This window comes from Vanellus vanellus (assembly GCF_965231255.1).
Source record: "Vanellus vanellus genome assembly, chromosome: 5".
In the NCBI taxonomy this organism is placed as follows: Eukaryota; Metazoa; Chordata; class Aves; order Charadriiformes; family Charadriidae; genus Vanellus; species Vanellus vanellus.
The window spans coordinates 65285619-65313090 of NC_138910.1; the positions used below are offsets into that span (position 1 = coordinate 65285619).

The 27472-nt window shown below is 38.7% G+C and overlaps 1 protein-coding gene across 2 annotated transcripts; it reads right to left on the bottom strand.

Annotated features, from left to right (window-relative positions):
* Positions 1-211: 211 nt before the first annotated feature.
* On the bottom strand, positions 212-27373 carry SH3GLB1 (SH3 domain containing GRB2 like, endophilin B1). Of its 2 annotated transcripts, XM_082484283.1 has the most exons (9): positions 27231-27373; positions 22463-22604; positions 19665-19793; positions 17883-18016; positions 17402-17494; positions 7580-7669; positions 6963-7063; positions 1669-1900; positions 212-686 (listed from the first exon to the last, which is right to left on the bottom strand). In XM_082484283.1, exons 1-9 carry the CDS (start codon positions 27300-27302, stop codon positions 579-581), a joined length of 1101 nt encoding a protein of 366 aa, XP_082340409.1. In that variant the 5' UTR covers positions 27303-27373; the 3' UTR covers positions 212-578. The 2 variants fall into 2 exon arrangements, with proteins under 2 accessions (XP_082340409.1, XP_082340410.1); XM_082484284.1 differs by lacking the exon at positions 22463-22604 and having other exon boundaries at positions 27231-27369.
* Between the last annotated feature and the right edge of the window lie 99 nt (positions 27374-27472).

A 27472-nucleotide genomic window follows, 5' to 3' on the forward strand; every position in this document is an offset into this window, starting at 1 on the left:
AACATACTAGCAATTTGCATTAAAATTTCAACAGAGAGAAAACATTCATTTTTCAAAGGTGCTTAAATGCACAAGTTACTCAGCAGATAGCCACATATGCCTCAGCACATTTCTATTCCACAGGTGTTGGGAACTGAACCATATGGACTTCTTTAAGGTTTATGTTTCACATTTGGCTTAGGTTATTCAAATAACGTGCGTTACACCTGCATCAGTTCACAATAAGTTTATTTTATGTGAAGAAAAGCTTTGCCATTAATGAAAAATTTCAGTAGAAAACAGTACCTCCTGCTTTCAATCTAGATTACTCAAAAGTAGAAGCTTGTATTAGTGAAAACTTCAGTAGAAACAAATCTGTAGGAAACATGTTCTTGGCACATGAAGTAAAAGCTTTAAACACATTAAGTTTGAATAGAGTATTTACCATGCAACCATGCTGGCAGAAAAGCCAGTTTGTAATGGCTGGTATTTGTCCCTCAAGACAATAACATGGAAGACACTTAAACCTGCTTACATAACGTTAATTGTATATAAATATGGTGTTGCCATAATTGACAGTCTTTATTCAGGCCAACCATTTAGTTTAGCAGTTCTAAATAAGTAATAGGCACTTTGCCTTTCTGATTTCCCCTTTCACCCATCAGCCAGTCTGAATCCATGCCAGGGATACTGTACACTGTTATCACCTAAAAAACAGAAACACATTGTTATAACCTTTCCTTGCCTGGAAAAATATTACAGTCTACCTTCATGTGATTTCCAAGGTCTTAGAACTGAGATTAACCAAGTTAAATAGAGCATTTAATATGAGCATCCATTGAACATAGTCTAGCGCTCATAAAAATTATTTCACTGGTCCATGGAAAAGGAGTAGATATAGTAGCATATTTTAAAGTCCCTTTTTTTTTTCTGATGAAACCCTATTCATTACTGTTTCTTTTCTATTATTTTTTATCTATAAATCTTCTATATCACCATCAACTTTGAGGCAATCTAAAAGAAAGTTTGCTGGAAGTGCATGATAGAAAGATGGATGGTGTTGATGTGCTACATCTTAACAGAAAATCTTAGGCCACAGCTTCTATCTAAGTCACTGTGCAGACAAGAAAAAAGTCAAATAGAAATATTTAAGTAATGCACATTTTAAAAAAGAAAAAGTCTGAAAACTTTTTTGTGGACGCTTTTCTTCAGGATTAAGCTAGTCACATTACTAGGTGGAATTCTGTTCTAGCACCTTGCTTCATTGTATACCTCCACCTGATTGTACAGACTCTGACTTATGCAATTGAATTGGAACAGGAACAAACAGCACAACAATCACCATCAAAACCAGAAGTGGTTGCATTTTCATATTCGTCCCAAATTGCAATATTTAATACTTGAAACACTAATTTTATTGATAACAGTACTAAAGGTGTGGTAAAAAGAAGACAGAATTGCATCTTTATTGTCTAGCAAATGTTATTGCAAGCTAAGATGGTGTAACAAATGTTAACTCAATATAGAATATTAGAGTATATAGGTACAGGACAATGCTCCAACAGTACTATTAAAGTTTAATCAAAAAAATCAACCACACAGATTTCTTGATGTAGCACATCATAACTGGCTAGTCACAAGCATTCTGCTTTTACTTTTAAATGATAAAAGTACATAGAAAACTCTTACCTCATCTGCAAGTAGTGATAATTCACTGCTGTTTGCAGCATCGTAATCATAGAGAACTCTAGCTTTCCTGCTGCCACTTGATGACTTCAGTTCACTGATGCCTGAAGTAACTATTGAATTGCTTACTGAAGGCAATGAAGCAGAGGCTGAGGCCAAGACTGAGGGAGTAGAAACACTCTGCACAGGAGTTGAGGAAGACTGATTATTGTTAGAGAGGAAAGTAGATGGAAAGCTGTGGGAGAAAACAAAACGAAGAGACTTCTGAGTCAATCAGTTTTACATGGGGAGTTATGCATGCCGCCATGCCTAAATTAGCATTCTTGCTTTTATCAACTGCAGAAGAAACACTAGTAGACAGAGTAATAGACTAGCACTGATATTTTTATAAACCTAAATAAAAATACTTGCTCCTGACCTGTAGTACAATTCAAACCAATATACTTTAAAAAAATATACATTAAAAAAACTTGATAATTGCCTCTTGAAAAAATAAAAAAGGCAAAACCAGGAAAGCACTTTTGGTCAGATTTAATTTAGACTGTATTTTAATAAACATTTCTTTTGACAGCTCTGCCAGTAAAAGTAGCCTTCACCTGCTCATTCCTCAGTTATGTGGCTACACAAAAGACTGTGCTGGTGAACCAGATCAGGGAAATATAATGGAGGTTAAAAACACAGCCTCCCTCAGAAAGAAGAAAAAAAAACCCACAACTATTTCTGTAATCTAAATCAGTTCGTTGATTCAGCTAACTGCATGCTGTATAACAAAAATATTTGCTACACTAAAGGTGAACTTATATCAGCTTAAGCCCCTCCTTTCTGGGCTGCTGCTTGTTCTGTGCCAGCTGTAGTGCTTGCCAGCCCCTTCCACAAAGTCAATTCAACTCATTAACCTGCCTGAAAAAAGAGGGGGGGGGGGAGGAAATGTGTATAGTCTTCTACCAAGTTAATGAGCTGTATCACAAAAACCTGTGACGAGAGCCAGAGAAGATAGAAGGGAAAGGACAGAATAACATGGCTGAAAAGTAGAAGGAACAGAGAGGAGAGCAAAGCAGGATAGGTGGAATGGGACAGCATAAGGGGCAATGATGAGCTGTGAGATTGTTTCATGTCACTCTGCCCTACATCATGGGATGCAGTTCCATGGCAGACTAAACTTATTTAGCAGATGATGTATTCATTCTTTGTCAAAAGGACAAAGCTTCCTTCCTTTGCTCCCACACTCATCTGATTCTACCTTAAAAGCAGGTCAATGAAGGGTTTGAAAAGTGGCAGAGCTGATGCAGTGAAAAACGGTCAGCAAGTAGGAGTCAGACTGAGTCAGGATGATGTGGAACTGTAGCTGCATTTCCTTCCATTCGTTTGACCAGTTTACATGTCAACTAGTCAGTCAATTCCCACATATAACTTTCATCATCAGTCCTCCTACACAGATGCTTTTTCATTAATATCTGGGATGTAGACCATATTACCCCCTGCCCCTTTTTTTTTTTTTGCTTACTCTTTTGACATAATGAAGATCTATTCATACCGTGTGTATGAACCTGTCAGAAAAGTGTTTCATCTCATCCCTTCCCACCTATGCTCCTCAGTTAAGTTCTTCTTGAAGATGTAGTTCAGTGGCAACTTTAATCACATAAATCAAGATCAGTATATTCCCACACCCATGTCTGCAGCATTATTGGTACTCATATAATCATAAGAAAAGCGGGTTTAGGGAGCTGATGCAGGTGAAAACTAAATCTATCAGTACAGTGACTAATTTTTGGGCTGTGTGACTATGAACATAAGTGGAATAAAGGCAGCTCAAATCTGTATCAGCTGTAGCAGTAATGCACACAGGTTTACATTTTCACACTATACTTAATCTGGTAAATTTACACTGCCACCAAACAGGGTGGACTCAGTCCTTTACCTCTTTATTGCACGAATGTTAATTCTCTGTCATTTGAGTCAGATCTAACAATCTATGGCTTTTGTGTTGATTCAATGGTCTACTCTAACAAAAGTCACGAAGAATGCTAACGTTCCATTAGAACAGCTTGTTAAACATGTTCACCATGCAGTCATGCAATTGTTTTATCTGACTGAAGGCAAACAGCAGGAGTATATTGTGAAGGACAGAACTAGCCCCTTTACAGTTAGACGGAATTGCACATAAAAAACTGGGTGTACTTTCAGGAGAGTGTTATGAGTTTAGTTAACAGTTTACCACCATCAAAACGAGGAAGTCTCACCTCTGCCTGTGGCTTACCTGGACCTCATTTCATCATAAAGAGCTGGTTCAACTCACCAAGAAGAGACTGCAACTCCACCAAAAAAAAATTTGTTTTCATTTGCCAGATCAGTTTTACAAACCAGTGCACCGCGTTCCTTGAACAAATCAAGCGAGCAAAATGAAGGGAGGAAAAACTAGACCCCACATTTTTTTAGGGATAACTCAGCTGTGCCTCATGATGTGTTTATTACTTGATTAGTTGGCATTCAAACAGAGGGACTTAATTTTAAATGACAATCAGCTGTTTCTCAGTATTGCTAAATTACTGTTTAGTATACTGCTAAACCTGTTCTCTGTTAACACAGTAATTACTTGTAAATCAATCTTCTCAGTTCAAAGGGTCACTGGTTTGTACAGCTAGTGGAAAAGAAAGCTAAAGCTTTATAACCACTCTCAATCAGTAAAACAGTAAGTCTTACTCTTTTTGTGAAGCCTTATGTAGGCATGTTACATGAAAGCTTCAGCTATACAGAGGTTGTCTGGGATATTTTGAACACTTGAGTAGCAGGAGTTTCACAGCTTGTAGAGTAGGGACTACTAATGGGTAATTTCAATAAATAATGATGCCAAAGCTTAGGCTTGGCTGTCAGGGAAGCTGAGAAAAGCAAAGTTATCAGTGAGAAACAAAGCAGCCACAGTACCAGGATATTTGAAATAGATTTGCTTAGTTCATCCTGGGGGGCTCAAAAAAAAAAAAAAGAAAAAGACAATGACAATGACAGATTGCTTTTAACCTGGGAGAGTTCATTCTTTAAGTAGCCCCACAGGAGGGGGAAGCATTAGAGAAATAAGTAGCTGATGCTGCCTTGAAGAAAAACATACATAAAAACCCATGTCTATTTATATAAGACAACTGAGCACAAGTTTTCCCCCCACCTTCCCTACATCTGATTCTGGAGAGTACATCAGGAAAAATCAGTGCTCAGCTTTGGAACTTGAATAGTCTCAATGTGAACCAGCTTAGGGTTTATACCCTAGATTCTGATCTAGTTAAAATATAGAATATGCATCTACTCTGAGAACCAGGTTTCTGTTTCAAGCAACAAACTATCCCACTTAGAGGTTGAACACCTTTGGTTCACCAATGATCTCAAAATGAAAATAAGTCCCTCACAGCTCTTGGCTTTCATATGAGAACACAGCACAACATCATTCTTAGAAGTGTGAAAAGAACCTGTGTAACTCAACACTATGTATCCCTTGTTAACCAACAGAGCACTGGCAAATACAATCAAAATGTAGCTGAGCTGTCTAAGCTATTTATTTGGTACTATATCTGCCTATGCGTAATATAGGAAGAACACTATGCATATCCTGCTTATCTTTTTATTTAATGCAAGTGCTATGCACCATATGCCTGTAAACTAAGGAACTCTTCCAAAGCAAGAAGCACCACATGAGACGTGTCCCAGTGCTCTCTGTTATAGTTCAGTGGGACTTCCTTGCACAAGGAAGGAAAGACACACCCAAGATTTAATGACATTACTATTTTAATCCACATAGGCAGAGAAACTTCATTTGGCTGTTTGAGGCATTTAGGATTCTGCAAAACTTCCATGGTTTTGATCTTCTAGCAGTCACAGTAATCTTGTCAAAAATACTAATCAGATCATAGCCACATAAAAATATATCCTTTTGTTTTCCTAAAGGCAGTATTTTCTTCAAATATATTTTTTTCTATATCTGGTAGCAGTTTACATACATTTTAAACAAGGACAGCTGTTCTGGGACATGCTATACATCCTAAAGCAATAGATTTTAAAGGGGAATATGTTCTTCCTTAGGTTAAGGGTATTATGCTTAAAGCTTTCTGTTTGTTAAATATACTAAGATAAGAGTACAGATTTTAAAAACACCCTCTCAAAATAGTTGTGTAAATATACTTCACTTAATTTCTAATTTGCGGAGCTTGTCCTTATTCCAGTAAACATTTATTTTCAAGCTTTCAATTCTACAATTTGCATTTATGCGCTAGCAAATTTTGTAGTTGAATACTTCTTTCAGTGGAATGTAACTTGAAAGTTGTAGCTTTCTAAAAAAAAAATCACAGTTTTAAATACTCTCTTATAAATTCTTTAAAATACCCATTCAAACAAACTGAGGAAAGGAAATCAAATGCCACAGGAAGTTGCAAGTCGGGAAAAGGACAAGACTGGAGAACACTTTTGCTTTTACTTCCTTGTCATGAAAAACGTAAACAAGAGATACTTTATAGAGACAGTTATCTAGTATAGACCCTACAATAAGGTTCTAAGTACAGACAATCCTTCAACACATAGGCTCCCTAAATAACATGGTCTGGTATAACCCTAAGACAGACTGATTTGTAGAGAAGAATTACAATAGGGAAAATATATGAAAAGTAAGCATGTAGATCTCTCTACATCACCACCAATCAGAAAAAAAAAGGATTATGAGCACAAATGAATGTCCGACAGTTTATTTTCTTCCTTTAAAAATGCTAAACCCACAAAACAGTAAAACTAGACAAACTTGCTGGTTCCACTGTGAGTGCTTTGGATTACCAGTTACAGACATTATGAAGTACATTTCTCCCTAGATACAATGCCTATGCTGGCAACAAACTTAACACTGGAGAATGCAGTTTCATTTAAAATCAGGTAGTGTCCTGTAGCAAATTAAGAGGTAACAGGACTTTATGGGCAGTACGAAAACTTTTCCCACGTTGTGTAAGACAACTGAATGATTACAAGTAAATCTCTAGAAACTCTTCTTTTGCACCATTAAAAGAGGTTACCATTTACAAAACAGTAACTAATTACCAAATATACAAAATCTCAGTAAATCAACCCTCAAAAGGCATTAGTACTGTGTGTAGGCTTAGGGAAGTAGTTGTTCTGCAGTATTGACATATTAATTACCTGAGAACAGACATATTTCCTTTCAATCCAGCATGCCTGTGTGTTCACCACTGTTATACAAGTGCAAGTTTTCCTACTATTCATAAGCACTTAGAAAAAACTATTTTTTTCTGAAGTTTTTACAGTGTTACTACCTTCCAAGTTGTTTCTGGAGATCCAACATATATTGGTAACATTGTGCATAATAGGTCATCTGAGCTTCAACAAAATCATTCAGACAGCGAAGATGATGTGCCTATAATACAACAAAGGATTCAAGTTTTTAGTCTGTAAAAGTACTACACTACATTAGAAAGACTGGTCTCCTAATCAGGTGCTAACGCCAGTATTGGCACACAGGGATTTATGCCACATAGGCATAGTGCCTGGATTTACCAGGTAAATGGGGTTAAATATCACAAAAATTTGAGCACAAAAAAAAAAAAAGGTGCCGTACAAGCACCATGCCACAACAGAGTAAATATTTTAGCACGTGTTTGTGGTTTCAACATTCAGTTGATCTGATGAATGGAAAGCTGAGTTTAAAGGATAAAAATGAAAGCTCCTGCATTCTCAAGGTTAACAGGATATTAAAGTTAAATTTAGTGGATATTAAACTAGAATTAAAAAAATACAAAAAAACCTACAGTTCGATGCTTTAACGCACCAAAGGGAAACCTCGTAGCTCAAAGTTACCAAGTAGCTTATTGTAGTTATTTTTAGAAAGTGCCCTGATTTTGACTTTCTCCCTCTCCCCCTTTTGGGTACTCACATGTGTGCTGCTGATTCCTTCCAGCAGAAGTCTGGTAATCTCTGCTTGACGGTCAAATTCACTCTGAGTAATTCGTACTTCCTGTTCAGACTGAAAGGAAGGATGCACATTAGGTATTTGTACAATGCACTCTGTTATACCTTCCGACTGCAACAATTCTATTTTATTCAGAGCTACTCATACAAATGCATTAATCACAAGCTCAGATGTTTGAAACGTGCTTTTTCTTTGCAGCTTTTTACTAGGCAAAACAAGTAATTGCACTTTGGGTTCAGAAACATTGAGGCCCTGTATATACAACAAGCAGCTTTATCATCAGACACTACCACATAGAGTCAATGCATGCAAAAGGAAGGCATTTTTCTACCAGCAGTATAACCCCACCTCTCCCAGTAACAAACCGTTCATTGGCATAACAGCGTCTGTACCGGGGGTTCTGCCAGCATAGCAGTGGTAACCAAGGACAATGTAATTGTTTTCCATACTTCAGGTTAACAGGGCTCTGACCAAATAATTTAGAGTAAACCACACATTACTTCTGCCACATAACTGCATGGCGATCAGCCATATATGTCTTTGATGGAAAGTTTTAACAGGATATTTCATAAATTAATGTCTCATACTGGCCACCAAGCTACTACAACTATTTCTGGAGCTTGTAACTGAAGTGTCTTTAAAATTAAATAAATCCAAACTATAGCAAATGTTTTAACTTCAATTAGAGTAAAATTTCTATTAAAATTATTGGATTTAAGTTTCATATTTAAATAATTCCACTAGTATTTATTCCTTATTACATATCATTTTCATCAATTTTTAAGTACAACGCTGTAGCAGATTTAAAGGACTTCCATCTAGCACAAGCCAGAATTACCTTAAGAGTATTTTTTTGGGGGGGAAAAAGGACACTACTCAAAGCACACAAATACATCTAAATATGTGTTGTAATATCGAAGATTTACTGTTCCAAGACAGAATGTCCTCAGCCTGGAATCTCAATTACCATGCTTATATCCATTTAGTACCTTGGTTTCTAAAAACAAACATAAAGGCAAAAATCTGCACTGTCAAAGATGCAGTAGTTACTGTTCTCAACAAAACAGAATAAGAAAATATATTTTCAGGAAACTTAATGAGGTGATACAGACAAAAGAGTGGTTTCAAAAGGATGATATGTGTTTGCAAACATTCTGCTCTTTCATTCCACTAATGTTAATCAATACAAAAAGTCGCATGGAAGGATCTTAATCTCAGAAATAAACACAGAAGAATGATGCAGTTACCCAAGAAATGTTTTTCATCTGAAGTCACTGCAGCTGGGAAGGCTTACACATTAATTAAACAGTGAGGAAGCAGCTATAGGATATTGTGTGTTTCTTACTAAAACTGAGATAGCAGTGTGTGTATCAAGTTACAAACTAATTAAGTTTTCAAAGTTTGTTGAGGCAAGAATTTTTGCTTGGAATTTTCTTATTAAATCTGTATTAATATCAGTGAAATCCATCTGGCAGTCCCTGAGAGAAATGTAAGAACAAACGGAGGGGAGGGTAGCAAATTTTATAGCCAAGAGGGGGAAAAAAAGCATTCCCTTCCGTATTAGCAAGATCTTCATTTCCTCTTAAAAAAAAATAGCGAAATCATAGGTAGACCATTTATCTGGAGAAAAATAATCTAGTTTCTTGCTTCTCTGAAGTCAGCATTTGCTAATGTGTTTGTTTCTTCCTGCCAGGTAAGTAAATACATGAGAACAGGAACATAGAAGGGGAAATATCCATCAGAATATTTCTATTTGTTCCAACAATATTTTAGCAAATCAACTACTTTCTATAAGAAAAGGCAAAGCATGTAAGTAACGTGGTAACATGTATTAACCTATTCAGTACAGAGTGACTTTAAATACATTGCTTTACAAAAGCCCAACGTACTGGTTTTGTAGAGATTTACATAAACTGACTTATGTGATGATGTGTTTAATCTGTTTTGCCCATCCCTATTTTCGGTACTGCTAGGTGAACAGTAGCAGGACAGCACATCTATTCTACACCTTGTGGCAAAGGTGAAAAACAACTGACTTTCAATCTGTGAAGCTTATGGCCTGATCACCTTTGTTTCTGAACAGAATGAAGAGCTGAAAATACAAGCCTTAACTTTCCAGTGACCCCCAGCTGCAGTCATAATTTGTTTTCAGAACAATTAGAAGGCCTCATGGGGTATCTCTCATGAAGATCCCTCAAAATGGTACTTGTTTCCCAAGTTCAGAATATGAACCCAGGTTCTGAATATAAATATTCAGGAGTTCATAATCTCACCAAATTTCACATAAGAATATATGACCTCTCAGAAATAGCATACAATCCTGTAGCTAAGGGATAACACACAATCATAAGAGCATAGGAAATAAAATTACCTTCCTAATGTTGTTTTGCTAAGACACGCTATTAGTAAAAGAGCGATAATGGATATATTCATGCTACCCAATATAGCTGGGCCTCTTTATCTCCTTTGTAGTCAGACAGGAGCTCCTCTTGCTGCACAAAACCAGCCTAACTTCAACATGCCGAAAGCCTCTGTTTTTTCCATTGACTACACCAGACAGCTCAGAAGACTCCTAACAAAATACGTATGTTTTTAAAGCGTGTAACATCTGTATCTACCCCATGTGCTTTATTATAGAATCATAGAATGGTTAGAGTTGGAAGGGACCTTGAAGACCATCTTGTTCCAACCCTCCTGCCAAAGGCAGGGACATCTCCCACTAGACCAGGTTGCTCAAAGCCCCATCCAACCTGGCCTTGACTACGTCCACGGATGGGACATCCACAGTTTCTCTGGGCAACCCGTTCCAGTGTCTCACCAGCCTCACAGTAAAGAATTTCTTCCTAATACTTCATCTAAATCTACCCTCTTTCATTTTAAAGCCATTACCTCTCATCCTGTCGCTGTACTCCCTGATAAGACTCCCTCCCCAGCTTCCCTGTAAGGCCCCCTTTAAGTATTGGAATCACAGAATGGTAGGGGTTGGAAGGGACCTCTGGAGATCATCTAGTCCAACCCCCCTGACAGAGCAGGGTCACCTACAGCAGGTTGCACAGGACGGTGTCCAGGCAGGTTTTGAACATCTCCAGAGTGGGAGACTCCACCACCTCTCTGGGAAGCCTGTTGCAGTGCTCTGCCACCCTCAAAGAAGTTCCTCCTCGTGTTTAGATGGAACCTCCTATGTTCAAGTTTGTGCCCACTACCTCTTGTCCTATCACTGGGCACCACTGAAAAAAGACTGGTCCCATCCCCCTGGCACCCTCCCTTTAAGTATTTATAAGCATTAATAAGATCCCCCATCAGTCGTCTTTTTTCTAGACTAAAAAGACCCAAGTCCCTCAGCCTTTCCTCATAAGAGAGATGTTCCAATCCCCTAATCATCTTCGTAGCCCTTTGCTAGACCCTCTCCAGCCATTCCCTGTCCTTCTTGAACTGGGGAGCCCAGAACTGGACACAGTACTCCAGATGCAGCCTCACCAGGGCAGACTAGAGGGGGAGGATGACCTCCCTCAACCTGCTGATCACACCCTTCTTGATGCACCCCAGGATGCCATTGGCCTTCTTGGCCACCGAGGCACATTGCTGGCTCATGGTCATCCTGTTGTCCACCAGGACTCCCGGATCCCTTTCCACAGAGCTGCTCTCCAGGAGGTCAGCCCCTAACCTATACCGATACATGGGGTTATTTCTTCCCAGATGCAGTACCCTACACTTGTACTTCTTGAACTTCATAAGGTTTCTCTCCGCCCAACACTTTAGCCTGTCCAGATCTTGCTGTATGGTGGCACAGCCCTCCGGTGTGTCAGCCATCCCTCCTGGTTTTATGTCATCAGCAAACTTGCTGATGGTACACTCGATCCCTTCATCCAGGTCATTGATGAATATATTGAACAGGACCAGACCCAGTACTGAGCCCTGGGGAACACCACTTGCCACAGACCTCCACCTAGACTCTGCACCACTAATCACAAGCCTCTGAGCTCTATCTGTCAGCCAGTTTTCAATGCACCCACACTTCCTAAGCTTGCCTATGAGGATGATGTACGAGACGGTGTCAAAAGCTTTGCTGAAGTCAAGGCAGACAACATCCACTGCCCTCCCCTCATCTATTCATCCAGTCATGGCTGGAAGGCTGTTATAAGGGCTCCCTGGAGCCTTCTTTTCTCCAGGATGAATGACATCAACTCTCTCAGCCTGTATTCATCAGAAAGGTGCTCCAGCCCTCTGATCATCTTTGCGGCCCTCCTCTGGACCTGCTCAACAGGTTCATATCCTTCTTACATTGGGGGCTCCAGAGCTGGATGCAGTATTTAATATCCTCTAAATCCACATGTAAGAAGGGAAGTTAAAGTGAAGAAAGCTTTTCATTGACACAATGCAGATCTTTTGTTTTAACTCAAAAAGACTCTGATTGATCTAGAGATTACCAGAAAGTCTGAAATGCTTGTTGGGAAGCTTCTTAGATTTAAATTTAAAAGATCTATGAATCTGTTCCTCCAACTCTCAAACACAGAAGGACAGATTGCCTTTAGAAACCTGGATGGATTACAGTTCCTTTGTTGTAGTTTCTTCTCAATAGTGTCTGCTTTTTATATGCTTTATAAAAAAAGGGAACTTTGAATTACATAATGTATTACAGGATTTAAAGCTTTTTGTCTCCTTTATGCTATGGTTAAGCACTTTGTATCTCTTTTTCTCTCCAGGACACAATCTGTTAGATTCCACTATCCTTAAAGTTGCCTGTCATCACCTCTGAAAAGCAAATAGTTTATTCATAATTTTATTCATAATTGCCTTACAGCTTCAAGATTAGTTTTCATTCCAGCAGTACTGCTCCCCTGCCATCTTCTTCCCAAAATAATACCAAGTACTCCAGCAGACAGGTTTGCTGCTTCCAAATTGTTACTTTACTTAAATAGTAAAATAATTCTCAAACTTTGGGATCAAAGTTGACCTAACCCTCCTTTTACAATTCAATCTCTAAACTCCTCCTTCCCCCTAAACTCTCACCTTACACTCTATATGCATATCCTCCGTTTGCACCATAACTCTCAGAAAGTTGGAATAGAAAAAGCCTTAATTTATTTTCTCTCATAACTCCCAAGATTTCACCCAAAGCTCCATATCCCAGCTTCTAACAGCAACTCCCTACACCTCTCACAGCTGCCTATCTAGTCCCCCTTTAAAAACCATACTCCAAAGTCCCTGCCCCTCAGCTAACCTTACTTTCTAGTGGTACACTTAATTTTTATTTCTCCTCCTCTATAGAAAACCCCTAAGAAATTTCCTTTTAACTGTTAGCACAGCTTCTCACTGCCTGTTCCCAAGACTGCTTTGTCAGCGCCAGAGAGGCTGAGAACAGCGCTTCTCGTGGCACCAAAGCAGCTATCGCATAACACTCCATTAGCTCCACTGAGTTCGTTCCTGTGCAAGGAATGGTACAACAAGAGAAGGCTGCAGCCCCCACCCCAAGCCTAACACTATATTTATGAACCAGCCTTCAGCCCAGGTGCAGTTTTCAGGTGTGCCTACCTCCTAACTTCAGTTGTTTAAGATAAGCACAGCATTCTCTAGTGACACTGGGAGAAAGGCAGGGAACAAAAAAAGCTCCTCCAAAACAGAGTTTTCACTGAGTTTCTTGTGTGCACTCCAGCACTTTAGTTACTGTTCTACGTTCTGGGTAAAAGTTGAAGATCAGTGTTTTTCAGAACAGTTTAGATTACTAGACCCCCAACCTTTCTGGAAATTTTCGAATAAGCTTATTCTTAAGAGGTCATTTTTAACAGGACGCCATACCAGTAAATTTTGAGAGACAAGTCCTATAGTTCTTTTTCTATTGTATCTTGTCACATGAGAATCATACAGTACTAAGTGACAGTTAGCCAGAAACAGCTCACTATAGAACAAGCCCCAGGCATTGTTTCACCACTGGAGTTTGAAAGGCCCTCGAGGGAACCAGTGCATTCTGACGTAATGCACCAGGCTGCCAGCATTAGACCAAAATCAACAACATGCAATATCCTTTATTACATTAGACCAGCACAAGTTACTGTTTCAGAATTCTGCAGTTTCTAAATTGTTTACTTACTTTTGTCACTTCCTCAGCCCATATCTAGTCAGCATTAATAATGGAGGAAAAAATAAAAAACATACAGACTTAGACATTGGTGGTACTTTAATACAGGATGCAACCATACTTTGGCTTTTAACCACTTTCCTGTCCTCAAAACTTCACAGGGACTTGAGGAGTGCCATAAGTCAGTTGCCCAAAGCCCTTCATGTACAATGAAACTACAATGAGTATGGATAGCACTACATCTATGAAATAAATTAGATACTGAAGAGTATATGACTTGCAGAACTTTTATGTTACAAGAATTTATTTGAAACAAACTATTACAACATAAGACAACTACTTAGAAAATGACATGACTCAGACAAACTAAATTTCCAATATTTTACCACATTAAGTAACTTAAATTCCTCCATAAGGTAAACTATGGAAAGCTATTCTCATTTTAACACCATGTTAAGTAAAGACTGAAACAGACACATGAATGATTTCTCTTGCTAATTCCATTACAGGTTTCCTATTTCACAAGCATTTTTACTGAAACCTAAATTTAATTAAAAATGCTACAGAGGTATCTCAAACTGCATATTAAAGTCATAGCAAGTAGTACAGCAAAATCATAGAACTGCAAAGAATTTACTCTAGAAGTTAATTACTTCAGCTTGTTGTTCCAATTCCCTCTTGCAGTTCTCCTTTAACCTTCGTTTTCTGCAGTTGTAAGAAGATGACACAATCAGGACTTTGGTAGGAAGAAATGTGCATAAAGGTTGCAGAAGCAAGTTGTAACAAACAAGTTTATTCGCTCTATTATCTGATCATGACTGAGAAATCTGGAACACTAATTGAGATGAGACCCACTATGCTGTGCAGATCCAAAATCCAAGCAAAGACAGGCTGAATAGCACAGTCTGTGTTGTAAATAATTAACCCCTTCCTTTTCCATTTTCACAATTATGGTGCTAAAATCAGCTGCACTGACGAGCCCTTCAGGAGGTTTAGGATATACTGCATGCTAAGTTAAGCCATTAATTTATGTGTCATTATTCAGTTTCAGTTATTTGTAAAATACTGCTTGAAGAGAATATTTTCTACATATTCCCAGCTATTTCACGTAATTCACTCTTACTCATATTAAAAAATAGGAGAATTAAATAATTCCTTTCCCTCCAATGGGTGAAATTAATTTCAGAAATGATAAAAAAAAAAAATCAACTCCTTTGCAATCTTGAGTTTATATTCATAAATTCACAGAAATTAGAATATAATACTGTATACTTCAGATTATTAGAAATATTCTGATAACAAACAACATCTAATGCTGTACTGACATAAGTGTATTTAGTATACTATACCAATCCAGTTTGGAATGGTAAACATCTGAAACAAGACTAAATGAGCTGGATAGCAAGAGGAAACATTTGATAGGAAAATGAATGAACACAGGAGGCCAACAAACCTTTAGCCATTTTACATGCAGCAAGTTGAGCACGTAAGAAACATTTACCATAATGTTATTCTCTTCAGGCTGAGAGGTGTTTAGTTGCTTAAGTGCATAGATAAAAGACAAAAGCAAGTTACAACACTGTGAACATAGCAGGTGAACAGATTATTGGCACAAAGCACTGCAAGTTTAAGCTAAGCAAGACTGTGAACTGAATATAGATAAATAAAACTGTTTAGATTTCTATTTTAAATACTGGTCCAAGCTACTTCAGTTGTACAGTAAGTGTGGGAGAATGTAATTTCATCAAAAATTAGATATTTTTATAACAGGGGAAAAAATAATCAAATGTAGATGCAATTTATCACTTTATCCTGTCAAAGAAAGTAGTGAAACATGGATGTTTGCATCATAACTCAATACACCTTGCTAACCTATCAGTTCAGCACTATCTGTCAGATATCTTCCTTCATAAATAAGTGAGCCAGCAGAAAATGAATCATTTAAATCACACCTATATCCAGGTTAGTCTTCATTTTTGTATTGCAGAGGACAAAGTAGGTGCAATTTTTTCACTTCTCTGGGAATTCTACAATCCAATACTTCTTAAACAGGCACACTGATGTTAAAATGCAATTAAAATTGAAGTATAGGCAAGGTAATGAAGTAAGAGGCCTAGCGTTTCATGGTCTACCAGCATGAAATTATTTGTGAATAAAACCGTGAGTTATTTGCTATATGAATATTTAAGACTGGTCAAGCAGCAGCAGCAGCTAGCAATAATTTTGTCCAAGCACCAAGCTCTGGATGATTATGCTGGTGATGGAATTAAAACTCAAGCACAGAGCCTTTCTTTTAATACTGAGTTCAAGGGGAACGATTTCCTTATGGTCTTTCTATTGCTTTAGAAAGGAAGGTATATACTTGCTATCATGTCACATAGAAGTTAAAATACTTTTTTTTTTTTTTTTTGAAACTTAACTCCAAACAAATCCAAGCAAAGGTATAGTTTACTATCCATTGCTTCCAAATTCCACTACTAGCTGACCAAAATCCTGCTCCACTCTCCATTGTTAGTCTTACAAATTAAGAAAGCTTGACAAGTAGAGAAGTAACTTTTTTTTTTGCATAAAATTTACATAATATAAGGGGAAATGGCATGCATGGACTTAAATACAGACAATTTAAATACACAGGGACAGAATGGTTAAGTTTAAGAGCCTTGCCCTGTTTGGTGGTATGAAGTAGTAAACAATAGAGAAAGAGTAAGCTACAAATATTTTTGATATAGAGAAGTTAAGTCTATATAGGTTCATCAGTTGGAAGTAATTATACATATGCTTCAACACTTGTAGAGATTCAAATGCCAAAATCTTGACCTCTGAATGATACGTTGTCCTGGTTTGAGTGACACGGGATTAATTTATGTTTCAGTAATTTTACTTTTCAGTAAGGTCTCTTCTAAGGCTAAGGAAAACTGCATTTTTAGAAGACTCTAGTGTCTGAACAGTGCAAATATTTACTGCATAGCCAGCTATGGTACGTGGGTTTCAAGGTCTCAGTGTTTTTGAGCCAGCCAGGTGCAGGGATGACAAGAAGCAAGACCCTGGCACTTGACCCAAGCTGGCAAACAGGGTTATTTCATACCATGAAAGTCACATTCAATGTAAATCAGAAAGTTTGCTGTGAAGTTCTCTCTTCTATGATGGCTGCGATCCAGAGAACTTCTTGCCCTGGTGCCGGATTCCTGAGGCCTTCCCTTTCTCCCAAAGTTGTAGCGCTCGCAGTATCCAACATTTGCTGTCCGCTGCTGGGAGTGCACAGCTTCCTACTGATAGAATGGGCTGAGTATAATCCTTGTACATTTTATATTGGTATCAGGATCAATATTGGTTCTGTAGTATTATTAGTTATTTAGTCTTATTCTACTAAATCTGTTTATATTTTAGCCCTCAGGTTTCCTTGTTTTTTCCCCGATTCCCCTTCCCTGGTGGGAAGGGGTCATTTTTGGCAGTGTAGGCTCATTTCATATAGACTAAGGGGAGACTATTTACTTCAGTCAAGTAAGCTCAGCTTCATGCAATATCTAAAAATAGAAGACTAACACCTTAATCAGCAATTTGCTTTAATTTCCTTGTGTTCCACTGAAGCGTTTCTTACAAAGTATCCAGAAAAACAGTGAACTGGAAACATAGCCAGGCAGTTGAGTATATAGATACATATCAGTAAGTTCAAAGGTATGGACAAATTAAAAAAATAAAAGTCTACTTACTGCAGCTCGAGCTTCTGCGACTTTTGCCTTCTTCAATCTGGTTTTTGCTGCATCCAAGTCTAGTCTTTTATTTTGTAACAGTTTACGTTCTTTCTGAAAGCGAGTTAGGTTAGTTCGTGAGAACAGGTACACATACACAAAAGCAAAAGCCTATTTACCTGGAAGTTTTTTTAATGAAGTATCACATACAAAAAGGTTCTTTAGTTGAACAGAGAGGCAGAATTAGATCCTAATTATTCTCACACATTTTATACTCAAGATACATCATTTTAATAGAATAACAGTTACAAAAAAAGTTTTCAGAATTATTTTGATTTTACCTGGTCAAGAGGAAGGAAAATACACCAAGGGCATGAATTCTACCTGACTTTTTCTACATTAGTTTGAGAAAAGTAATAATGCACAATTATCTACTACTTCATTTTGAAGATTTACAGTTACAATTGTTGTCAAATGCTGAAGAATTCATAATTCAACTTACAGTAATAGTTTTGTAGTCTCCTTCAATAAAGTTTCTTAGGGGAGTGAGAAAGTTTATAGCAGAAGTTTGAATCAGTTCTCTGTCTGCTGTCCCAATCCGTTTTTGTGTTTCTCCACATTTAATGAGTGCATTTCCTGCAAAGGAAAAAATAAAGTTAGTTTCATAGTGATTCAGGCAGGTGGTTAACAAAAGAAGTTTCTACAGTCAGGAAAGTTTAGGCCAGCAGTTTGAAAGATAATCCAATGCCATCACAAGGGATTTCAAAAGAAATCCGAAACCCAAAACCAAACACCCAAATGAAAACACCCCAAGAACAACAAAAAAATCAACCACCCAAAACAAACCAACCCACACACCAAAACAAACAATTTTTATTAAGAATAATCACAGATCAAGGCAAGATTTCAATGGGAATGCATACAGCATTGTACAACTGGATATAACTATGGCAACTCCATTGTGAACACCTATTTCAGAACTGGATATCACACCAATCCAACAACCTCCTCCCCTCATAACACATTTTTGTTTAAGTCAGGAGTAGTTGGTAGCAAGGAGAAAGGTCACCTAACTACTGGAAAATAACGTGCTTTTCCCCAGCCCATCAACTCCAACTTCTAAATATGCATTTGTACATTAACTGAACAATACTTTGAAATTTGGTTGCAAGTTAGGTATTGAAACTGACAGTGTGTCAAGAATACAGCTGTTACATTTCAACAGACTGATATGGCTGACTTAGAAAAGACACTAAGTTTTCAGAGAATGAAAGTATTTTGTGACACCACATGAAAGCTAACAGTGTATCTGTCTTTATGCTAGTAGTCTGTTACTTGCCTGTATTCCAAAAATTCTGCAAGTTAAGAGACAGTGTACCTGTAAGTACAACTCTATTTGACGTTAAAAAGTAAGACTTGAGGCTGATGATCAGAAGGCAGGCCACAGATAACAGCATAAAACCATGTGGAAGTAAGAGGAACAAAGCCTGCCATTATTGATTTTCTGTCCACAAGTCTTCCATAAAACATTTACTTTTTTTTTTTTTTGCTTTTTCAAGTGCACTTCCCTTCTTGTGTAAGGAAAAAGAACCCCATTATTTCCAGATATAAAGAATTCATTCTTCCCAGAACAGAACTTTTCCCTCACACTGCAATTGTGAAGAAAACAACTAAAGAGAGATAGCTATCAGACTTTGATTGCAGACTGTATTTTATATCTACACACATATGCATTTCAGTTGGTTAAGTTAAATTAACAGCTAAATCTGTTATAAGTAATAATTAGTAATTATTTATACTTAGTGTAAAAACATTAGATGTAACACCCCCAACCCTCCTGTCATAGGTATATAAATTTGCTGGAGAAGGAAGAAAATTTAGATTATGTTCTACACTCTCATCTTACTAGAGAAGTTAATTTTAGACAACATTTTCACTCCACACCACAAATAAAATGCGTAAGTGTTGCCAGATGTGTAAATGTGTTCCTTTAACAAGGAAACTAAATTCCAGAATTATTTATTCTGGTAAGAAAATCCACAAAGACAGGTATCATTCCAACAGCTGATCCTGTTTCTAGAGTTGGATAGAAACCTCATCATTGATCTCCTGATGCTCAAAGTTATACAGCTAGTCATCTCAAACTGATATAAAAGTCATTGAAGCCTATTATCTAGAGGAAGACAAGAAATACCATTTTACATTGTTAAGAAAAAACTAGATCTTTGCATTTCCCCCCCCCTTCGTTTCTGCAACACAATATGTATTTTTTGCTTCTACTTACCATAGGCTGTTCCTGGGCCAAATTCATTCCCAGCATCAATCATATACTGGCCTAGTAACTCTGGATTATTCATGCGACTTGGTGCTTTGCGGTCCAGCTTCTCATAGACAAATTCTTCTATTCTGGCATCTAAAAAAATGTTTACTTTAAATCATTGTTGCCATTCAAAACACAAGTTATAAATAGAAACAAAAAAGAGGGGAGAGGGGAGAGGGGAGAGGGGAGAGGGGAGAGGGGAGAGGGGAGAGGGGAGAGGGGAGAGGGGAGAGGGGAGAGGGGAGAGGGGAGAGGGGAGAGGGGAGAGGGGAGAGGGGAGAGGGGAGAGGGGAGAGGGGAGAGGGGAGAGGGGAGAGGGGAGAGGGGAGAGGGGAGAGGGGAGAGGGGAGAGGGGAGAGGGGAGAGGGGAGAGGGGAGAGGGGAGAGGGGAGAGGGGAGATTAACTGAACATTAAGCTAAAGATACTGTTCTTGGAAACTGACTGTATTCCATGTTTGTCATGCTATGTTCAAGTGTTTCTTAGAGCCATCTGTGAAAGTGAAAAACTATACTTTTCCTCTCCCTTCTACAAGTATACTTATACCGTTTTTCAAAATTTTGTCCAGAAGTCTTCATTCTACGAGTATAATAGAATGCTTCTTCTTACCAAAACCAAACAGTCTTTTTCCACCCCTCCAGGAAAAAATTGTGAAAATCATTCACTAGAATTAGCATCACAGGAATTAAGTTCAACAACTACTGCAGGTTCCCTATTAAGATATTCTGAAAGTTTGGCAGCCCCAGAAATCATATCCTCTTTTTTGCACTCCACCTGCATCCCTGAAATGCTCAAAAAAAAAAAAAAAAAAAAAAATCACTGAAGATTCTAATAAGTGTTTTATTTTGTATTCCTATCTCTCCTTAGTTTGAGCAATAAAACTATCAAAAAAATCTTGTGACTATATGATCATTAATATCCATCTATCATAATATTAATAATTAATGAACTAATTTCAGCCTGCAATAGTACAGACAACCACAAAGAAGCTCTCCAATGAACAAACCTGCCACTTTGATGCAATCAAAAATAACACTGTTAATTAGACAACTTTCATTAACACTGGGTTAAATAACTACTCTCTTGTGCAGGTCACAAAAATTAACCTGACACAACATGGGTACCAGTGCATTCCCTGGCACCAAGAGTGAACCAAAATGATCCAAATCCATTGTTTTTTCTTTACTCTATCCATAATACATATTTTTGACTAAATGACAAAAGAACTGAAAAGTAATCTAAAATTATTGGACTATTACGTGGGTCTGACCTAAAGGTACAATTAAAAATGTGACTGAAAGTAATTTTTCTTCCCCCAGACTGGGTTGCTCCATTAACAACCACCAAAAGAAGCTCTCCACAGCATGTGGTAGTCCTTCCAAGCAGGCTGCCAAACAGATGAAGACCACTGCTTACCACCGAGTATTTTTAGCCATCAAAAAACTGACTGGTCAGCATAACTGAGATACTACCATATATTATCCTTCTGCTGAATCTTCCTCATGCAGTTCTAACGGCCTACAGTTACCGATTCAATATTCTACACATTTCTGAAAAAGTCAATACATATTACAAACACCGAATTAAACGAACAAGACAACTATTTCCTCTGGTCTATTCTGTAAATTCTATTGCATCCTTCCCACAGGATTAGTTGTTCTGGTTTTTATGCTTGTTTTTCAAACACTGCTTTTATGCAACTAAAGGATGCAACAGACTTCCAAAATAATACTTCAAAGATCAGCATTATAAAGAATTCATCTATTTGGCATTAGAGAAGTGTTATCAGTGTATGATTTACCTGTACTAATAAATCCTAACTCAGTAGGTCACTACAAGGAATATATTTATGTTTTCAGTGCAGAAGTATTAGTGGTACTACAATTTTATCATTTGAACAAACCTAAAGGAGGTTTAAATTCTTTTTTCGTAACAGTAGTTTGAGACCAGGTCTTGACTTGAAATCTAGATCTATACACCAAGGAAATTCCTCTAGCTGCCAACTCTAGTACTACTATCACAAATGGCACAGATGACTGTAGGATATGCATCTGAAACTGATATCATCAACACTACTACTCATAGCAGCAATTTCAGAAACAAATAAAATTAACACACCAGAAAACTATGTTTCTTCTACCTATGTTTTTTCTGTTATGATTGCAGTAAGACATTCACCAGTGACAAAAGCATGTTTGAAACTTTATTGTATTGTCTAAGTACGGTGTATAAAATGCCGGCAAATGATAAAGGCTCAGCATCTGGAGAAAACCATTCTTTAGTAAAGAAATTGTTAAAGACGGACATTTCAGTTCATCTTGCCTGCTTCAAGTTGAACTGTATGGTGCAGACGGTTTAAAGTAATGAAATAGTAATGAAAATTCTTGAGCCGCTGCATCTACTCCATGAAGAACTTCAGAGTTCTTACAGCTACCTAAGATTTCTGGAATTAAGAGTGGGAAATTCAATTAAACAGGAAACAACTCAAAACCCAGTCAGCCTGAGACTGACCAGAATATGGAACCAATGCTATTGAGAGCTCTAAAACCTTTTCCTACTTGAAGCATTGAGGAAGTACCAGCAATTGGTACACTGTCTCTGATTTTGAATAGCTCTTCAAAATGTGCTTTCCCTAACTCCAGCCTTCAAATTTTGAAACTGCTATACTTAGTCATAACTCATGCAATACCTATTACAGTAAACATTTACATTGGCAAATGTATTAATTCAAAAGTTGCAAACAAAAACTTGAAGGGCTTCTTACTTGGATTTGGCTGCAATAATACTTCTGTTTGTTTCATTATTTTTTCTGTCCACAATTTAGTGTATTCTGCTTTGCTGAGAAGGTTCTCCAGGTGAGCATCCAGTTCAGTCTTCTCTGCTTGACCAAGCTTTTCTTCCGTGAACTATGAGTTAGTCAGGTTGAAAATACTGTTAGTCTACAGAAATAATTTCCCAGGGCAAGTTTAAGACAGTAACTATTCACTTATATTAGTTGCAGATCATGTTTTTAAAGATATAACCGCTACCCAGTCATCAATAAAAATCTAAGGATAAATTTGAAAGGTGTTAAGTACAACACCATACCCTTACTATCAGGGAAAAAGGGGCGGGAGGATGTTAATCAGATCAAGACGAAGAAGGTAGTTTATAACATTATGAAGAAATCCTCTGCTCTACTTGGTACTGAGAGTTCTCACTTGAAGCATTTTGTCCAATTTTGCACAGCGCTCCTTGAAACAGGAGCCAAAAGGAGAGAGTCCAGAGGTAACGAAAGCAATTAAAAGATTACTTCATTCTTGTATATTTTCTATTTAAGTTTGTCCCTTCTCCCACAGTAAAACCTCAAGACACAACAGATTCTCATTGCAGCTACCTTTAACGTGTTTAAAAAATGTTGTCCTGTCTGCAACAAACAGGACAAAAAAAAATAGTGAGTTTAAACTTCAGCATGAAGATTTAAATTAGAATTAGACGTTACAGAAAGCTTTTAAAGCCAAGGATTAAAAACTAAAACTGACTTTCCTGAGAAGTTGTGGAATAAATATCTTTGGTGGTAGGGGATGTTTTGTTTTTTAGAATAGGACAAATCAATGTCTGATGAACTGTTTAGATGTAACTGATCCTGTTATGCCTTACAGAAATGGTAAGATGACCTCTGCCATTCTCTTCCAAGCTGTTTTCAGTGACAAAGAAATAGAATCTAACTCCATTTATATAAATCCATAAATCCAATTTCACTTGACAATAAATTTATGCCAACTCTTATTAATCCACAATCAGTGTGTACTTCAATCCCAGTTCTCTGGGAGAGGGGAAAGCCACACGTTTCACATCAGGGTACCAAGTCAAACTGGAACTGAGGGTTTTGCCTGTCTCTCTTCAGAGCAGTAGTTCCTCGTGATGATGATGATCTCATCACTTAATAACCTGTTCAAAGTCAGGCATTTTCAGAAGAACCTGGCTAATGATTAAATGCCTAACAAGCTTCCCAATTAAGAACATAATAGGACTGGAAGCATTTTGACTGTCAAACTTCATTCTTAGCAAGTTCTTTGGTGGGATATTTAAACTTGCAGTAAGAAACAAGAATACAAGACAAGTACATTGCATTGTCCAATTTGTTTTAATTTCCACCACATGTAGAATAAAACCAACTTTGATAGCATGCACATTTAAAGTCCAGATAAATGCTGCAGCATTTCCAGTTCTACATAAAAGCAAGTTGCCTTCATGAGAAAGTTCAGTTGCCGTACAGGGAAGAGTGGAATTTATTTATGGATTTATTACTACTACTGTTTAGAAGGCTCTTTAAAAACATGTCAGGTACTGTAATTTGTTCTCAAAAACGTCTCAGATTTATTAGAATACAATATAAATGGTTCTGAAATTATTTTTTACTAATTACAGAGAAGAGTATTTTTCTATGAAATGGGCTTTCCTATTAATATTTCCATAAATCTACTCAGCAGTGTGAAGATTGCTTAGCCAATGTTACATTTCAGATATACAGTTAAAGGAAAAACTTAGCAATACTGAGCAGCATAGTAAATAGTAGTTTGACAGAAGTATGGTTTCCAGCATCAATGTAATGGAACAATGCTGCCACTCCGATTTCCCATCTCGGTTTACCCTGAAGCCTAAAATTTGAACTGGTCTTTCTGTTTTATGTCCTTTTTCAGATATTACTCCATCCCTTCTTAAGGATAAGAACAAAAGAAGGAAAGTGGTGCTATGAATTAAGAACTTTTCTTCTGCTTATAAAAACTGTTCCAAGATAGGCAGGTACTAATGATTTTCTACTTTGATTAGAACTCTAGAAAACTTTCAGTTTCCATTTTATTAAAGCTTAAAACATGTCATACAGAGATACTTAATGTAAGCACTGCTAGAACAAATCATTATCAGTAAATCACCTAATCCACCCATCTATGTTTATTAAATTCAAAATATATACACAAGTTGCCAGAATGCGACCAGCTCATGCAGAAGAAAATTGTACTGGTTTGTATACAACTGGGTTATCACAGCCCGGTTGACGTTTCAAGTCTACGCTGCAAAATTACTACAAAAATTACAATAAGATAAGCCTCTAACTTCAGATAGAAGTTACAAACAGTAGAAGTGTTTCTCCTACCAAGGAGTAAAAGCCCAGCTCATTACCAACCCTTACGAAGGCAGCTTGTCAATTCCAGAGCCTGGCAAGAGGAAGGACTCACATTCCTATTACTACACTCTATGGCATTATTTATTTCACCTCAAATACCACTAACTATAACCATTTGCTACTTTGTTCCACAAATTGCAACTACTGGGAGACTGACTGAGAACAACTCCTTCAAAGCATTTTCTGCCTGTCAGAAGGAAGGGGAGTCTTTGGATAAAGATGGCCATTAGGCTTGATTTTTCTATAGATTACTAACCAGAATACGGCGGTCTGAGCACAGTATAATCTCATCCATAGAAGGAACAGATTTCCTGGAACATGAATATCAGGCAGTTTTGCGTATACCAGCCCTGATTCCCTTGTAACAGAAAAGTCTGATAAACATATGAAACTCTAACAAGATGTTCACCATCTTGTAGAACAGCTGAAGTAGAGTTGAAATGGAAATTGTAAGTGGTTCTCCTACATACCATTTCATGCTGCAGAACTGTTTTCATAGGGTTGAGGGTGGGGTGGTAGTTTCTAATTTCCCAAAGCAACTAGTGTCAGATCATAGCACATCATCCAGCAATGCCTGAACATAAGAGTTTACCTCAATATACAGAACCGTAATTTTTACTGGAGGACACAAATTCTACACCCAGATGATATTTAAAAAAATCCACAAAGTTATTACCCCTTAATATTATGTGTAGGCATTACATAGTATCTCATAAAAAAAAATAAAAACAGGGGAAAAAACAGTAGCACACAAAACTCGAGTTACTCAGATTATAAAAACATGTTAGGGATTTGCTCCTCCCCCTCAATGGCTTCATTAAACTTCTCGTTTTAGGGGAAAGTGGACGCTGGTAGAGCAAAAATATTACTTCCACATTTCCACTGAATTTTAGTTTTGATTAAGCAGACAACTAATGTAGCTATTCAGATGTAAACCAATAACACAGATAGAGCATACTGGAATAAACCACAGCTCACACCACCTTTAGACCATGACTGCAAAAACCAACATTAGATTTAATGCAATATGCTGATTTAAATGTAAAAAGTCAAGTTAAAGAGATGAAATCACAACGTCCCATCCCAGGATCTTACAATGAAGGGCGAGCTGTATATCCCTTTTTCCCTAGTCTCGCAAGAAAAGGAAAAGGGGTGGAGGCTGGAAAGGAAGAGATTGTCTGGGAAATATGCAGACCTGGAAGAAACCGGGGCGGGGAGGGGGGGAGGCGACGGGGGAGGGCGACGGGGGCATGGAAAGACCTCCATCACAAAGAGAAGCCACAACGACTGCTTTAAGTTCGTTTAAATTTGAACAACAATGTTTTCTGATGAGTTTGCGTTTTCACAGCTCTGCTGTGCTGCTGATCATTGGTTCTGCTTGAATATTGAGATTTAGGGCAATACAGCAGACCGATCAGACCAGATAACAACTTTAATCACGTTCCAAACCCGACTGCGACCCAGCGAGAACTCAGGAGAAACCAAAGTGGATTACTATGCACTGCTTGGATGTCCACCTCCCGACAGGAAATCTGTTCAGGTTTGATTATATAAAGAAAGGGGATTACGGCTCAAGACAACAGCTAAGGAACAAAAGCCAATTACAGTGCCCTTAGCACGAAGACAGGGGAGGACCGATTCAGAAACAATGGGCTATCAAACAAGCCTAAAAACGATACTAAAGCTCAAACAAAACAAAAAAGCCTAAAGCAGACGGATACTTTGACCTGTCACTTCAGAACTCGAATTTTACCGATCTAGCAGCAGGATACACTTTTAGCAGCCGGTAAAAACACCGGCTTACTTCAGGCGAGACACACCTCTCTCAATTCCACGCCTAAAGTCCGTCCGTATCTCCTCGCAGCTGGTGCCTGCTCAAGTCGTCGCTCCCAGCCCAGGCGCCTTCTCCCTTCTCTTCCTGTCCTGACCTTGGGCTGCCTCAGCCTTCCCCCCGGCAGCCCCCCGAGGCCCAGCTGTTTTGCAACCAGCCTGGACGAAATCCACGGGTCCCGCCAAGCCCAGAGCTACCCGGGGACCCGCGGGGCCACAGAGCCACCTCACAGCAGCACATCGTTGCCCGGCCGGGCCGGAGGTCTGGGCTCACCACTCGCCAGCGCGGCCAGGCCTCCTACTCCCTCAGAGCTGCAAGCCCGCGGCGGGCCCAGCCGCCAGCCCGGCCCCTCCCGGCCGCCGCTCCCCCGGCCCGGGGCGGAGCCGAGCTCGCCGGCCAACGCCCCGCTTCGGGCCCGGCGGCGGCAGCCCCGCGGAGCTGGCCCGCGGCCTCGCCCACCTTCCTCAACTGAGGCCGCGGCGGCGAAGCGCAGTCCCAGCGAGGCCCCCGCACGAGCGAGCAACCGGGGCGTACCTGCACGGCGCGGCTCAGGAAGGTGCCCGCGTCAGCCGCCAGCTTCTTCACATTGAAGTCCATGATGTTCATCTTCGGCGAGGGAGGGGGACGCTGACTCAGCCCGGACACCGGCAGCGGCAGCGGCCGCTCCGGCCCGTCCCTGTGGGGAGCCGCCGGGGGGCGGTACCAGGCCCGGCCCGGCGCCGCAGCCGATTGGCCGCTGCCGCAGCGTCAGCCGCAGAGCCCGGATCGACCAGTGG